Genomic DNA, 15,240 nt, shown 5'->3' on the forward strand with positions numbered 1-15,240 from the left:
ATCACACAAAAAGCATCCATTCTCCCAAAACCTACAGCCTGAAACCCAAAGATATTCAATTTACAATCACATGAGAATAAACCAGAAAATCTTCACAATTCATTTTCTTTGATTGGCTTGCCAGTTACTCAACTAAAGGTTGCAGCTGTAATAACAGTTAGACGTAGTAGTGTGCAATGACAACAGATGATCTTTAAGCACACAGTCTGCTCTTAAACTGTTTGTCTAAAGGGTGTGTGAGCTGGAAGAGCTGGGAGAGTTATCCCCGTGCTGGGAGAATCTGCGACGACAGATCGTCTCTCAGTACCAGACCATAATACTTGCATACCAAGAGACACTCTCAGACCTCAATGCCTACAGAGGTGAGAATCTACAGACAATTCTCAGTGTCCTTTTGTTGCCATGTCTGTTTTAGAGCAAGAAAAAAAAAAGTTTCCTGTTTTGTTTGTCACAGTTGTTCTCTCATTTTCTGCCTACTTCATGTCAGGTCCATCGTTCAAAGCCAGTAACCTGAAGGCAGAGAGGAAGCTTGAGTTCATGCCAACCAACCTACACGTTCAGAGGATGAGGGTGCAAGATGAGCTGGGCTTTGGTGAGACGAGAAGAACACGCGTGGACAAACAGACACGAACATACCGGACCGCTCTGGTCATTTCTATTCACACAAATGAGTTTTCTTGTTTAAAACCCCTCTGGTTCTCTTTCTCTCCAGAACACACGTATGATGTGATAACAATCGGCGCTCCGGCAGCTCACTGCCAGGGCTTTAAAAACAGCGGTTTGAGGAAACTTATCCAGAAATTTGAGGAGGCAAAGAAACAGTAAGTTGGTACACAGCCTTACCTTACCAAAAATGACCATTTACTATGAAAATGCATGTTTTTTTTTCCCTCAGTCACAGTGATTTCTGCTCCATATTTGTGGCTTTATACCTTATTTTACTTCTATTGTTTCAAATAGTTTAAACAGGTTTGACCCATAGATACTTTGATTTGGCTGCTCTGTAATGAATGCATTGTTTCTTCAACTATTGCATTGACTCTGCAGTTTAGTCCTATGGCTTCCTCTTAATTTTGTTTTTGTTACTTTTTTGATCAGCATATATGAGGAGGGATGGTGAGTTGTTGCATCGCTTTGCTTGTTTTCATTTGTTCGTACACTGTTTGCCTCTCACTGCTTTGTACCACCACAAAAAAATACTTTGAATGTTTCTTTGAGTTGTCAACAAAGTTTAATGATTTTCAAACGTTTTGGATGAACTGGTGAGTAGATTTAGGATGAATATGTTTCACATAAGCTTTTGTAAAACAAATAATGACACATGATGCATTTGGTATTAACAATGTTGAGTTTAAATTTAACTGACATGTATGTTTTGCTGTAATCCAGATATTTTACATAACACACAAAGTTTGTTGAAATACCGTTCATTTTGTAAATTCAGTAGTTGCTCTCATAAAAACATTTATCTACACTTGGAAAAAAGTATTGATAAGATCTCAAATAGATCTATCTGAATTTCTGAAGTGAACGGTATCACCCCAAGCCATATTTATTGCAGTTTCATGTTGTCTTTGTGTTACTTGAACATTTTCCTAAGCCACTAACTAGTACCGTTGTTCAGAACAGGCATGTGCATGCTATCTATATCTATCTATCTATATCTATGTCTGTTAATGTCTGGAACATAAACACAATAGTATTTGTTAGACATAAAAAAGTAGTATTTCTTCACCTCAATTGAGATATAGTATCAGGAATCCAAGAATCAACAGCCAACTTTTTACATTTTGAGGGTATAAGAGAGTGTCATCAGCATACATTCGGATATAGGCGCGCTGCTAAAACAGCAGGTCTTTACTTTCTGCAGCAGCGCCCTCTCCAGCTCGCAGTCCATCGTCTACATACCCCAGGACATCGTCAGAGCCAAAGAGATCATCGCCCACATAAACACGCTGAAGACTCAGGTCAGCTACTACGCTGAGAGGCTTTCCCGAGCCGCCAAGGATCGATCTGCCAGCGGACTGGAGAGGACACTCGCTATTCTGGCTGACAAGGTATTTTACTTTATTGTTTTATCTATATCCATGTATCGCCTATGTTGCTGAGGAGCTAGACCGGATACCTTCTCCTCTCCCTCTCAGACTCGTCAATTGGTGACAGTATGTGACTGTAAGCTTCTGGCATCAGCCATTCAGGCCCTAAACGCAGCACGGCCTGAGTACATCGCCTCCAAAGCATCTCCTTCCGCTGACTCAGAACAAGTAGTCCTCCGTAATGACCAGGACACGCTGCTAGCCAAGTGGAGCGGTCGCAACAGCCGATCTTCATTGCATGTAGACTGGCATGAAGAGGAGTGGGTAAGTTAATTTATTTAGTTCAATTTTTCCACTTTTACACACACAAATAATTCAAATAGCCTGAAACAAGAGTTTGTAGTTATGTGATTAAGTCAGAGCTCACATTACATATCACATTTTGCCAAGCAAAGCTGTGCCATGTTCTGTGGTTTACATACTGATGTGATTCATTTCATCTCTTGTGCATCCTCTCTACCCTCTGGCGCTATTCTTTTCCATACTATAATTTCTCTATTAGTCCTTTTAACCTTTCTAACATGACTCCGAACAAATGAGCACATTGCCTCGTGTCTTTTTCCTTTCAGGAGAAGGTGTGGCTGAACGTGGATAAGTCTCTGGAGTGCATCATCCAGCGTGTTGACAAGCTGCTTCAGAAGGAGAGGAGACCCAGCGACAGCAGTCTGGACAGCAGCCTTGCTGACCTGCAGGGAGGCAGCAGTAAGAAAGGTAGCACCTTTTTCATTTTCAGGGTAAAAGATTACATGTTTATGCTTGGATTTAACGTGGCAATTTTTTTATTCAGCAGTGAAAAATCTTTTTTTGAGGTGCCTTTGGTTTCATGTGTTGATAATGTGACACTTCATTTGGTGTAATGGCTGTTTTATGGCTGAAAAATGTTTTATCTGAAGCAAAATCTTCTGTGAAGTCAATAAAAGTAGATATTGTTTGCAGTTTAGGGTACATGCAAACAAACATGACTCTTAAATGGTCTGTTTTTATGTTCCTTTTTCTTCAGTAGTTTAATTATTTTTGTTCATTTGATTAACTCTCTTTTAACATAGCGTAAGATAAACAGTAAATGAACTTAAAGGGGACTAATACACTAAAACACATTTTACACAACTTTTAAAATTAGTGTTCACAGGCATCTAACTAATAAACACAAATGTAATCAATGAAATATAGTCAATTCAACAGAATTGACCATAAACTGGTACAAATTAACGCTGCTGTGTACGGCTGTGGAAAGGTGATGGAAAAAGACGAGCTTTCTGGATCAACCCAGGAAGTGTATCAGAGGAATCTCCATCATTACCATCATTACCATCATTATCATCATCATCACCTCCACGATCATCACCACCACCACCATCATCCTCTTCCTCTTCATCCGCCCTCTCCTCTGCACGTCCTCCCAGCCCTGGGCAGGAGTCCTGTAGGTTTATTTTATTTCCTGTTTTTAATTTATTATTATTATTGTTCTGTAACTTCTGTTTTCACGTTGCTTTTCTTTTAATGGCATCATTTTATTTTGTTCAGGATTTATACAGATCACGATAAAGGTTAAATGACAGCTGGTTACGTCAGTCCCTTTTGAGTCGTGTTAAGATATAAACATCATTTTTCATCTCTTCACTTTAAAAAAAGGGTGTTTAGTGTGAAGCATTTCGTTTAATGTGCAGTCTTTGTTGTCGTCTCTTTGGTCTGTCTAAACTCCACATGTTGCGTTACTGTAGCTACAAGCAGGAAATTGGAAAGCAGCTTTTTTACTCCCCAGCTTTGCCAGTGAAAGTGCTGCTGGTGCTGCCTCGTGGCTGATAATTCAGCCAGCCCGTCATATGGTGTTTGTATTTGAGACTTTGTGCCTCCTTTACATGTTGCACTGGACCAGGGTCACATGAGAAATAAACCCACTAAAGATGTTTACAATTCTTAGCAAGACTCACATCTGTGTTTTGCATTTTAATAAGACTGACTTCTCAAAACTGCCCACAAAATCTACTAAGAGGCCTTAATTTCAACCATTACAACACAGTGGTTTTGATGGAGCTTTGACCCTGGTTTGCAGTGTCTTCTATGTGTGTCTCTGCTGTTCTGTGTGGCTTACAGCGCCCGCTAATCATGCATGTTGCACCTCCGTCCCCTCTTCCAGATGGAAGCCCCAGTGCTGAGGAGGCGTACCCAGGTAAGAGCTGCTGTCCCACCCGTGGCTTCTCTGCCGCTGTCCCCACCTCTCCAGGACTCTGATTAAACAGGAACTATAGGATTATCGCAGAATAAGCCCCATCAAATAAGTCAGATGTCTACTTCCTTGACTCAAATTCATCTTTGCACATGAATATACATAAATTAGATATTTTTTAAAAATTTGATTTGCTTCACCTTATTTGTTTGGTTGCTTTATTTGCTACCACATGTGTTAGGGTTGTCCGTACGCACGTCTGTATGGATGCACGTCCCCCTTCTCTCCAACCAAAGGTCAAGCCGACTGTGACAGTAATTCTGACAACATTTCACAGAAATGTCTTATCGGACAAAAAGATGAAGTGATGACATTTTAAAGTTCTGACATTAAAGAGCAAATTAACACCTGCTCTTAGCTTGAACTCGCCCATATATTCAAACAATGCGTTTGTGGAGTGCACGGCAACGTCACCAATGTTTTAGAGGACAGAATTTAAAACGTAGTCACAATGAGCACTACACTATGGACTAGGCCAAGCACGATATGTTGATTATGCCCTTACACGAATACAGATTTTTGGTTTTGATTCCTCTGTGACAATGGGATTTTCCACAAGGGTATCTTTATGGTTTCATTTCTTCTTTTCAAGAAGCGATAGGTTCTTGTATTCATGGAAAACGTCCAGTGGGGAAATATAGGATAACCTCAAAACCAAAGTAAAACCAAAATATGACATGGCTTTTCTTGGAATATTGTTAGTGCTTTTGCTTTCCCTGTTGTCTCTCTGTTGCATCTCTTTTCTGTCTGTACAAGTCTTAAAAATCAAATTGAACTTATAAATTCACTTTACATTGCATTATTCATTCTCAGTTAACGTGAGCATATGTTAGATTGTGTGGAGATGAGCGGTGCACAGGAGAAATGAATTTTAATTGTCTTCTCTAACCTCTGTAATGTATTTGTCTGTGTACACCCACACTTTCTGTGTCTATATGTGTGTTTCCCAGGCGAGTGGAGCGAGGCGCTGTACCCTCTCCTCACCACGCTCACAGAGTGTGTCGCCATGATGAGCGACAAGGCCAAAAAGTCAATGGTCTTCCTTCTGATGCAGGACAGCGCTCCGACGATAGCCATGGACCTGTCGCTGCAGTACCGCCGCGATGTCGTCTTCTGCCAGACGGTCAGCGCACACATAAGCGCACTAAGTGGCACGACGTGCGCTCACCCACACACATTTACATCAGCATGTACTCACCCATCCTGGGATGAGTCACAGCCAGAGAATCAATAGGCAGTTCATAAATCTGCAAATATTGCTAAACTGGAGGGTGCAAAGGTCCAACGCTTAGTGGCTTTACAGTATTTATATGACTATTAAATACAAGACAGAGGAAGAAAAACAACAGGATGAAAAAATAGAAGAAAGTGAGACAGAAAGAGAAGGGACTCCTCTGTGTTGACACCTGAGAGACGTTTCAGTTCTTTGGGCCAAAGTTTAAAAGAGGATGTAAGCTCTGAGGTAGTCGAGGTTATTTTTAATGCCTCTTATTTTTGTAGTTTTGGCAAGAATTCTTCTCGGCTACAGTAGCAGGTTTATTTACTCAGAGGATTTACTGCAGATATCTTAGAAAGCACTGAGCTGGTTTTGGGGCACAACCTTCAGGCAAGTTTAATCAAACTGAACCAAACCTTGATGTGTAATCCACGTTTTTCAGCAGACTGAGGGGAAGAAATTATAAGACAGAAGATAAAAACATTACACTCAACCAAAAAGACAAAAACAGAGCTGGAATATGACAAAATATAACATTGCAGAAAGTACAAAATGAGTTTAAACACCCAAATCAGAATTAGATTAAAAGCAATTAGTCAATTGACAGAAAAATAAACAATTAAATATAGTAAGATAGTAATTAGTTAAGTTCAAGCAAAGATACCTTTGTGTGTTATGCTAAAGGAAATTAAATATATTGGGGTTTTGGACTGTTGCTCAGACGTCACCTTGAGCTGAAATAGAGGCATTTTTCACAATTTTCTCACAAGAAACTTTGTTTGATTTATAATATTTGAAATAAGTTGCATTATCATCTGTATAACGGTATAACACTGTGCTTTAACTGTGATACTTTACGGTGCTTCGTACAAGACTGACTTTAAAAGTTTGTCACATTTGTGGTTTAACACACAGACACCCCAATTATAACCAGCTGCAGAGGATTAAAAACAGCTCCCCTTGTTATAAACTGGTTTTAATGCTTGTGTGTGTGTGTGTGTGTGTGTGTGTGTGTGTGTGTGTGTGTGTGTGTGTGTGTGTGTGTGTGTGTGTGTGTGTGTGTGTGTGTGTGTGTGTGTGTGTGTGTGTGTTGCAGCTCACCGCTCTCATCTGCGGCTTCATTATCAAACTGAGGAACTGTCTCCGTGACAACGGATTCCTCCGACAACTCTACACCATCGGCCTGCTGGCTCAGTTTGAGTCCCTGCTCAGCACCTACGGTACACACACTCACACACACACAAACACACACACACACACACACCCCAGACAGGTACAAATGATCACTGTGTGTGTGTGTGTGTGTGTGTGTGTTTCCAGGAGAGGAGTTGGCCATGTTGGAGGACATGAGTGTCGGCATCATGGATCTTCGGAATGTCACCTTTAAGGTAAAATTTTAATAAAACTTCAATAATCAGGACACTGCATGTTACTTCAACAGGAACATATTAAAAAGCTCCTTTACTGTTTCTTCCTCTGTGGCTTTTATTGCCCTTTTTTACTTTCTTGGCATTTTTGATTCGGCTTTTTTCATCATTGAAATTCACTGACATTTATAAACTTTGGTCCCTTATGACCCTGCTTTTTTTTAACTTCTATTGAGATTGAAAAAGTTTAATAATTACCATGTATTAATTAGAGTTGGAACTATTTTCATAACTTGTTAATCCTTTCAGGCTTTTTTAAACTAAAATTCAATCTTTCCAGCTCATCAGATTTTATGCTTTTCTTTGACCTTTTAAGATAGCAAACAGAATAACTTTGTGTTTTGGCTGTTGGTCGAATAAAACAAGCTCTGTGTTTACATCTTTGTGGGCTGTGGGAAATTATGAAGGGAACTTTTCACATTTTTTTGACATTTTATTGACAAATTGATTAATCACAAATAATTGGCAGGCTAATCAATCTTTTTTTTTTTTTATTCGTTCATGAGGAATAAGTTGTACTGTATATTTACAAAGCAGAATAGTTACTCCTGCTTTCCCACTAAATGCCAGATAATATTATGTTTGTTAAAAAAGATAACAAATGTTAACAGAAAGAAGATGCTGCTGTCTGTGTCTCTCATGCATTTTACACCTCTTTAAGGTGACCCAGGCCACCGGCAGCTCCGCCCCCGACATGTTGCCGATCATCACGGGGAATCGGGATGGCTTCAACGTCCGCATCCCGCTGCCGGGGACCATGTTCGATGCGTTACCGCGGGAGATCCAGAGCGGCATGCTGCTGCGGGTCCAGCCGGTGCACTTCAACGTCGGCATCAACGAGCAGCAGACGCTGGCTGAAAAGTGAGCGAGTAGGAGAAGAAAAGAGGGCTGAAGTTCTGTGATGCCTGAAACACAATTCAACAGAAGTTTCAGGAAGATTTTGTGCATGACGGATGAATTCTGGCAGCAGTTTTATGTAAGAAAACCATGTTTCTCTGTGCTGTTCAGGTTTGGAGACACGTCCCTGCAGGAGATCATTAACTTGGAGAGTCTCTCCAGGCTCAGTTCATACTACGAACAGTTCAAAGAAGTCCTGCCTGAGGACTGTAAGTACTGCAGCATACAAGAGTTCAACAGCAACAGCAGGGCAGCATTTTAGCTTTTGGACTCAAATTTGAGCCAAATATCTTCAGTGGTAGAAGTACTAGTAGTGTAATTGAGATATTACACTTCTATCAGATCATTAGATTTATGTGGTGACCCTTTTGAGGCGCTCAACGCTCAGGTTGGAACAACTGGACTAAACTGTGTAACTTTATTTAAAAAAAGATAAACCTGCAGCTGAGCTTCAACCTGCTACAGCAGTAAATGTCAGTAATGCAGCAGTCAAAGAGGCCAGTTTAGGTTGGATCAAGGAAGTTTAGCTGATAATACGCCTGTACTTCGACCTAAATGGGATTATAAATGCAGGACATCTCATTTTACACTGCAGCACTGAATACATCCTCCACCGCCGTCTATAAGAGGAAACAACTATCTGTAAAAGTGCTTTTGCGAATATTTGTCAGCTTCCCTTCACCTTTATTTCCCATCTTCCCCCTAAAAACCCCCTCAGGCCTCCCGCGGTCTCGTTCTCAGACTTGTCTCCCTGAGCTGCTGAGGTTTCTGGGGCAGAACGTCCACGCCAGGAAAAACAAGAACGTGGACATCCTCTGGCAGGCAGCCGAGGTGAACTTTAAATCTAAGAATTAGAATATCATTTTTGCAGAAACACCCACAACATTATGCTCTCTTAACGCAACACCGACCTCAACGTTTCCTCCCTCTTGGTCTCAGGTCTGTCGCCGGCTGAACGGGGTTCGATTCACCAGCTGCAAAAGCGCCAAAGACCGCACAGCCATGTCGGTGACCCTGGAGCAGTGCCTGATCCTGCAGCACGAGCACGGCATGGCGCCGCAGGTCTTCACGCAGGCCCTCGACTGTATGCGCAGGTAGGACGCCCTCACAGTGCCTGAATGGAAAAACAAAACACAAACAAAAATCATACCTGGGCAAAATAACTAAGGCTACCTTTGTTTTACCACAGTGGGAACTCAGAGATCCAGATTCTTGTCACTTACTGACTACCAGGGTTCCTATAGGGGGGTAGAGAAATCTTACTAATCTCAGAGGGAAACAAATGTATGGAAAAGGATGTTTTGCCCACGTGTGATTTGAAGTCACACCATCGCCTGCTGCCTCTGTAAAACAAACCAATCTGGAGTTACTGGTTCATCTCAAAGGAGGATACTTGAATATTTTGAAATTCAGTTGGTTGATCGCTTCACCAGACTCTTGTCAAAAAACGTTTAGATGTTGTGACAAGTCGTGACGAGGGTCTGGAGAAGAGAGGCGGCTAACTGATATTCAAGTGAGAGGATCCTCCTTCCATCGTGTGTGTCGGGTGCTTGTTGGTCTGTCTAAGTACGTCCGTCTACCCACCATTGTCTTGTCTCGTCTCCCCTTTCTGTAAAGCCTCTGCTGTTTCAGAGTTACTAACAGGCTGGCAGATTATTTTTCCTTCATCCCTCCTTTTCGTTTTTCCTCTCCTTCATTCATTTTGTCTGGCCGCGCCTGTTAAGAAGGTATAAGGAGAGATTTAGTTTGCCTACGCTGAAATGCTGCCCTTTTAAAGCAGAGTTGCAGTGCTTGTGTATTTTTAAAAGGTCGATGCACCCAAATTACAGAATTTATTCTCTCGCCTTCTCACCTCTTTTGGTACCTCGCCATTTATTCAGTTTGGTTCTGTCCGTATTGTTTTTCTGCACGGGAAGTTTGGCTTGCAGCATGAAAGATGGCTCATCCATCAGTAGGACAGATTAAACAGAAATATCACCTGGGAAGAATAACACACAGTGACAAGAAACAGTAAGTAAAAGCAAATGAGTGAGAATTCAAGCCGGTAAAAACAAGACGATATAACAGAGGCCGTAGAGTTCAAATAGTTTTGGTTTTATTTGTTCAAATCTAAAAGTTTTAAATACATTTACTTTATGTCGCAACAAAGGAAAGGAAACATACTGAAGACCAGCATCTGAAAATAATACATTTACATAAAGCATCAGCAAACAGAAACAAGATAACCAATATCGATAAAGCACAGGGAGTGTGCTTTATCGATATTAATCCACAGATTTACAGCCCTGAAAATGTGACTTTTGTTCTCGAGGACAGAATTTGTCTTTCTTCTCTATAAAAGTTCGTGCAGCGCTCAGAAACAACAACTGTTTGTATCTTTCTGTGTCAGAAAAGTTGTCTGATGTGACTTTATGTTGTAAATATTTTGTTGTCAAGCCCATGTAAAAAAAAAAAAATCTGTAATCCCACCTGTCTCATTGTACCTGTGCTCAATAAAGTTGCACTTCCACACAGACACAAGCATGATACGACATCTCTTCACTGTCCCCCCCCCCCCTCTCTTTCTCTTCTCCTCACATCCCTCCCCGTCTCCTCCCCTCAGCCGACGAGCATGAAAACAGCTTTTCGATCATTTTTAGAGATTTCTTTACGTTTGGAGCGGCTTCGAGCTGCGATGCATGTTGGAATGAGCTTAGAAATATTGTTACACCCTTCAAATTTTAACATTTGCAAGTGAAGTCTGTACCTCATCTGCACCAGACGCTTACTGCATGTTAGCTTTGTTTTCTCAATGAGGACGATGAGTAACTACGTGCTAGTTTTCTCGTTGGCTTTCAGACAAATGTAAACTTTTTGGTGCAAGTTCCTGATCCAGCCTTCGAAATTACACTTCATTCCTTAAATTTAAAGTTACATTTAAATTTAAAGGGTGTTTCTCCAGTCCCCTCCCTTTCCTCCCTCCTTCACCCCATGTCCGACACTATAAAAACATGGAGAGCCATTGCTGTATTTTCTTATCTTCTTTCCTTTTCTGGACGACTTACAACATCTTTCTTAATTTTCTCTTGTTTCTCTTTCTCTTTTTCCTCTTCCTCTGTTTCCTGTTTGACTTTATCATGATTTTGGTTTTGTACAATTGGCTCATTTTTTTTTCTGGGATTGTTTTATTCTGGTTGGTTCTTTTCCATTTGTTGTGACCCCCATCTGATTTTTTTTTTATTACTTTCATGATTATTCTTATTTTCCGTCACACCATGGAAACTGTTCTCCATTGTGGTGCCTTTGTCATTGTGATTTTCTTCGCCTGTGTCACCTGTTAATTTACCATTTCACCTCTGCATGCATATTACGTACGTGCCATCTGTTTCTTTTGGCTTTGTTACAACACGCTGCCTCCTTCCTTCCTTTCATCCCCTTCTCCCTCTCTTATTTCCTCCTGACACACTCCTTCCTCCTCCATCTCTTTTCCCCCTAACTTTCCTTCCCATTACCCTCATACATTTTCTCCTTCGTTTTATTTTCCCCCTCCTCCTCCTTCCTCCATCTTTTCCTCCCATTTTCTCCCTCCTCATCAACTTCCCTCCCCTCTCCTCCACCTCCCCCCCCCCCCCCCCCCCCCCTTACTCCAATCTTTGTTGCTGCTCCACACCTCCTCCTCCTCCTCTTCTTCCTCCCACCCCCCGTGACTCGGCAGCATTGGGACGAGGGAGGGGGTGATCCAGAAGAACCTGAGCGGCTTGCTGCCGGTGCGTGACTTCCGGATGGACCCCAGCCTCCTGTACTCGCTGCCCCTGCTGGCCCTCAGCCCGAACCTCCTGGTGGTGTGGATCTTCCTCAGCGTGGCTTATTTCCTGGCCAAACTCCGCTGCAGCTGAGCGGCCTCGAGCTGCTCTCTGTTGGGAGAGACTGACTGATAACATAGCGCATGCCCAGCGTCTCTGAGGAGGAGCGGGAATACTCTACACTGACTGCCGAGGGTGTTTCTGAAACTGTGCCACTGTCCTGTGAGTGTGTGTGGAATTCATACACACTGATTCTGTACAGCATGTACACACCGTCCCACCCTGACTAAGGGCTTCACACAACCTGTTTATCAAAGGCCGAGCCCTGCCGTCTGTCTCGTTATGGACAGTTTCTGTAGTTCCTTGTGTTTTTCTGTTTGAAAACATGCACATGGTATATATTATTATTTGGCCTCAATATTAACATGGTGATTTCCGTTATGAGGCTCCAGACCCTCCGTAGTTTTGACATTAAGGCTGTATCCACACTAAGCTGGCTAAATCTAAAAACACATGTGTGCGTCATGTTTTCGCTGAAATGCAAAATTAATGGGAAAACCACTAAATCTTATTCCACAGCAAACCTCAGCTGGATAAACCTCCGCACTGTCCCCTCCTGCTCTCCGTCACCCTTTGATTGTTCTAATGTAGTCAAACTAATGATTTATTTGGTCTGATTCACATATTTTGCTCTCTGTTGTCAAACAATTAAATGAGTATAAAATAAGGATTTAATAACAGCTCATAAATACCCAAATGAACATAAAAACAAGTTGAAATATTTAAAATATTTTGTGATAAATATATTGGGTTCCTGTGACTGCTTCACAGTAAAAGCCACCATGTTTTTTACACGTCAAAACACTTAAAATTAGCAGTAATTTAACACAAAAATCTTAAGGATTAAAACTTGCATGACAACTGCTTTGAAAATGAGGGTTAGAGGTGACAAATGTTACTGCTGAACAACCCCGAGTCATGACTGATCACGCTTTAACATCATCATTTTCCAAAAACTTCCCCTCTGCACTAAAACACGAGGCTGCAGCTTTTAAAAGAGCTCAGTTTTGTGCAGAAGGAAGCACTGCATGTGTGGGAGAGACACCAAAGTTGGGAGAAAAAGTTGTGTTTTTAAATTAAGCCGGCTTAGTGTGAACATTTCATGTCAATAATCTTCACATTTAAATAATTGTGGCGCAGCTAACAGCTGTGTTGCACATCTGCTAGCAGCTTACATCTTCAAAACACTAACACGTGGTTCTTCATGATATATAAGAACAATGTCAGACCTTGAAGGAATATTCACATTTTTAGTGGATAGCGCCCTCTAATGGACAGATTCTTCATGGTTGTAACAGAAAATATAGAAAAAACTCAAAGTGACAGTTTGTATATTTGTGAAACAGGCCAGAAATTGCACCTGGGTTGTGAATATGTAAAAAAAAAAAAGCAGATTCTATTTAAACCTCGCTTTCAGGAAAGAGTCATAGTTGGTAGTAGCCGTTATAAAGAAAGCAGTTATAATTTAAGCTTTGCACAAACAGCTGGTTTGTACCATTTATCACTGTCTTCCATGTGCTTTTGCACCTTACAGTGGAGGAAACAAGAGCTTTTATTTGGTGCCAAAAAGGATTAAGTTAACTTTGGCTTATATTTATATATTTCTACATATTTTCAGGCAGTATTTGCTCGTTTTATTTATTTAGGTCTTCCTGCTTTTCTAGACAGTAGAAAGAGATCGTTTGCTTCTACGTCAGCTTGTGCACTTTCCAGCAGATCTGGGTCAGTTAGGACTCCTCACTGAGCTTAATGTGTCCAAAACCTTTTTCAGCTCATTTTAACCAACAGAATTGGATTTCAGAATGACAGCTGCTATTGAATTAATTGTCTGTTTAGCCGTGGTTCACTATAACGTTTGATTTGAGGACTAAAGTGTCAGAAAACTTTGCATTTATGGCCCTGTTTGCTCAGAGGTAAATGAACTGAACTCATATAGATATTTATATGAGTATATATAACTATATATATATATTTCCTCCTCTTCTGTAGACATGAAATCTCTGCACACCCCCACCCACTGGCCCAAAGGATTTTAAATACCTTGCATACTTAGCATGAGTGAATGCACAGAGCAGAAAACCCACCGGGTCCCGTGACGACATGCATGACCCAGAGAAGGAGCTGTGTGATTAAAGGGCAGTATGTGCATTTTCCTGTGCAGCAAGTTGTGGCAGAAACAGGTGTAACATACCGAGAGTGTCAGTAAACTAGTCAACAACTAGGTGAAACACCTGATAGAAAAGTAAATATCTAAATTTCCCCTTTCCCAAGCAAATTGGATCATTTTTAATCATTTCAATGTCATACTCCAGGCTCCTAATGAAAGTCTATGATCACTGGTAATTTATACATTTCCACAGCCAGGCCTGTGTTAGAAGATAAGATTTCCATGTGTCCTCAGGTTTAAAGGTCAAATGTGGAGCTGTTTCCACATTATTTCTCAGCTCCAGACGCCCCCGAGCTCTTCCAGCCCGGCCGAGGAGTTCTTTATGGGTTCAGTTCATCTGCAAAAGCACCGACACTTTCGAAGCTTTCATACTTTTCACTCTGAGATTGAGCGTTTTTGCGTTCACCTGCCTCGAGGGCAGAAACCTTTTTTTTTTTTCCTTTCGGACACTTAAATTGGTCCCAGTGTGGCAGAAGTGAGTCAGTGATCCAGCCCACATCTGCTCTTCAGCTTCTCACACCAATGCAGCGAAGATTCGCTCTGTCTCGCCAATTGACAAAGTTGAATCTCTGTGTTGTGAGGATGCAGTTTGTAATTGGCTAACGTCAGAATGTATGACTGTAGGATATTCAGGTGAAATGTGTTTGATTATGCAGTGTAGTGCTGTACGTTCTGCACCCTTTAGAGCATTTATGTGCACCAGTTTACTCTCAGTCTTTGTCGTCGTGGTAAACTGGTCCGAACTGCAGCAGTAACAGTTGATATTAGCTTTATAGAGAGTGAAGAAACATTGTGATGAGTGAGGTTTTAGCTCTAATAGATGAATGAATGAGGAATGTATCCATGCTTGTGCCAAATGCTTTAGTCAGGTTTTTATAGGGTGAATTCAGGTTCGTAGGATCTGTTTGCAGAGAGATTAAGATGTGACGTCTTTGTCTGAACGCAGTCCTCCTTCATGTCAGTGTGTGCGTCCTAGAAATGAGAAGAATAGCATTAGGATATCTGTGAAGTTTGTTGTTTTGAGGATTTTAGGTCGATTTATTGGGAAATAATCTGATATTATCCCACTAATGTCTTCATTAATGACTAATCCTGTGGCTGCAGTGTCTGAAATTGCTTGTTTTGCCAAAAACACAAAGATATTTAGTTGGCTAACGTGTATAACAAAGAAAAATGGCAAAGTTTTACATTTCAAGAACTTGAACCAGCAAGTCTTTGGCATTTTTGCACGAAAAATGACAGGCGACTATTTAAGTGTTAAAAAAAATGCTTTTGCTTCTAAATCATGCACTTTTCATAGAGCTTCCTTTAGAGAGAATGTGTTGTTTTATGACACTTTATAACCCACAGTTATTTCTTCCATGTAGT

The 15,240-nt window shown here is 41.1% G+C and overlaps 1 protein-coding gene across 4 annotated transcripts in view; it reads left to right on the top strand.

Annotated features, from left to right (window-relative positions):
- The window catches only part of LOC139223480 (inositol polyphosphate-4-phosphatase type I A-like), a 45,202-nt gene that overhangs the window by 24,161 nt on the left and 5,801 nt on the right, over positions 1–15,240 (top strand). The window contains exons 11-26 of one of the 4 annotated variants that reach the window (XM_070855389.1): positions 232–362; positions 488–592; positions 713–821; positions 1,099–1,116; positions 1,871–2,057; positions 2,145–2,360; positions 2,666–2,807; positions 3,331–3,516; positions 4,234–4,266; positions 5,274–5,446; positions 6,636–6,759; positions 6,860–6,927; positions 7,628–7,827; positions 7,975–8,072; positions 8,582–8,694; positions 8,803–8,957. In XM_070855389.1, the coding sequence (XP_070711490.1) occupies positions 232–362; positions 488–592; positions 713–821; positions 1,099–1,116; positions 1,871–2,057; positions 2,145–2,360; positions 2,666–2,807; positions 3,331–3,516; positions 4,234–4,266; positions 5,274–5,446; positions 6,636–6,759; positions 6,860–6,927; positions 7,628–7,827; positions 7,975–8,072; positions 8,582–8,694; positions 8,803–8,957 (2,058 nt within the window). The remainder of the gene's footprint in view (positions 1–231; positions 363–487; positions 593–712; positions 822–1,098; positions 1,117–1,870; positions 2,058–2,144; positions 2,361–2,665; positions 2,808–3,330; positions 3,517–4,233; positions 4,267–5,273; positions 5,447–6,635; positions 6,760–6,859; positions 6,928–7,627; positions 7,828–7,974; positions 8,073–8,581; positions 8,695–8,802; positions 8,958–15,240) is intronic. The other 3 variants (XM_070855393.1, XM_070855391.1, XM_070855392.1) reach the window with 3 other exon arrangements.

Source organism: Pempheris klunzingeri, chromosome 24, assembly GCF_042242105.1.
Source record: "Pempheris klunzingeri isolate RE-2024b chromosome 24, fPemKlu1.hap1, whole genome shotgun sequence".
In the NCBI taxonomy this organism is placed as follows: domain Eukaryota; kingdom Metazoa; phylum Chordata; class Actinopteri; order Acropomatiformes; family Pempheridae; genus Pempheris; species Pempheris klunzingeri.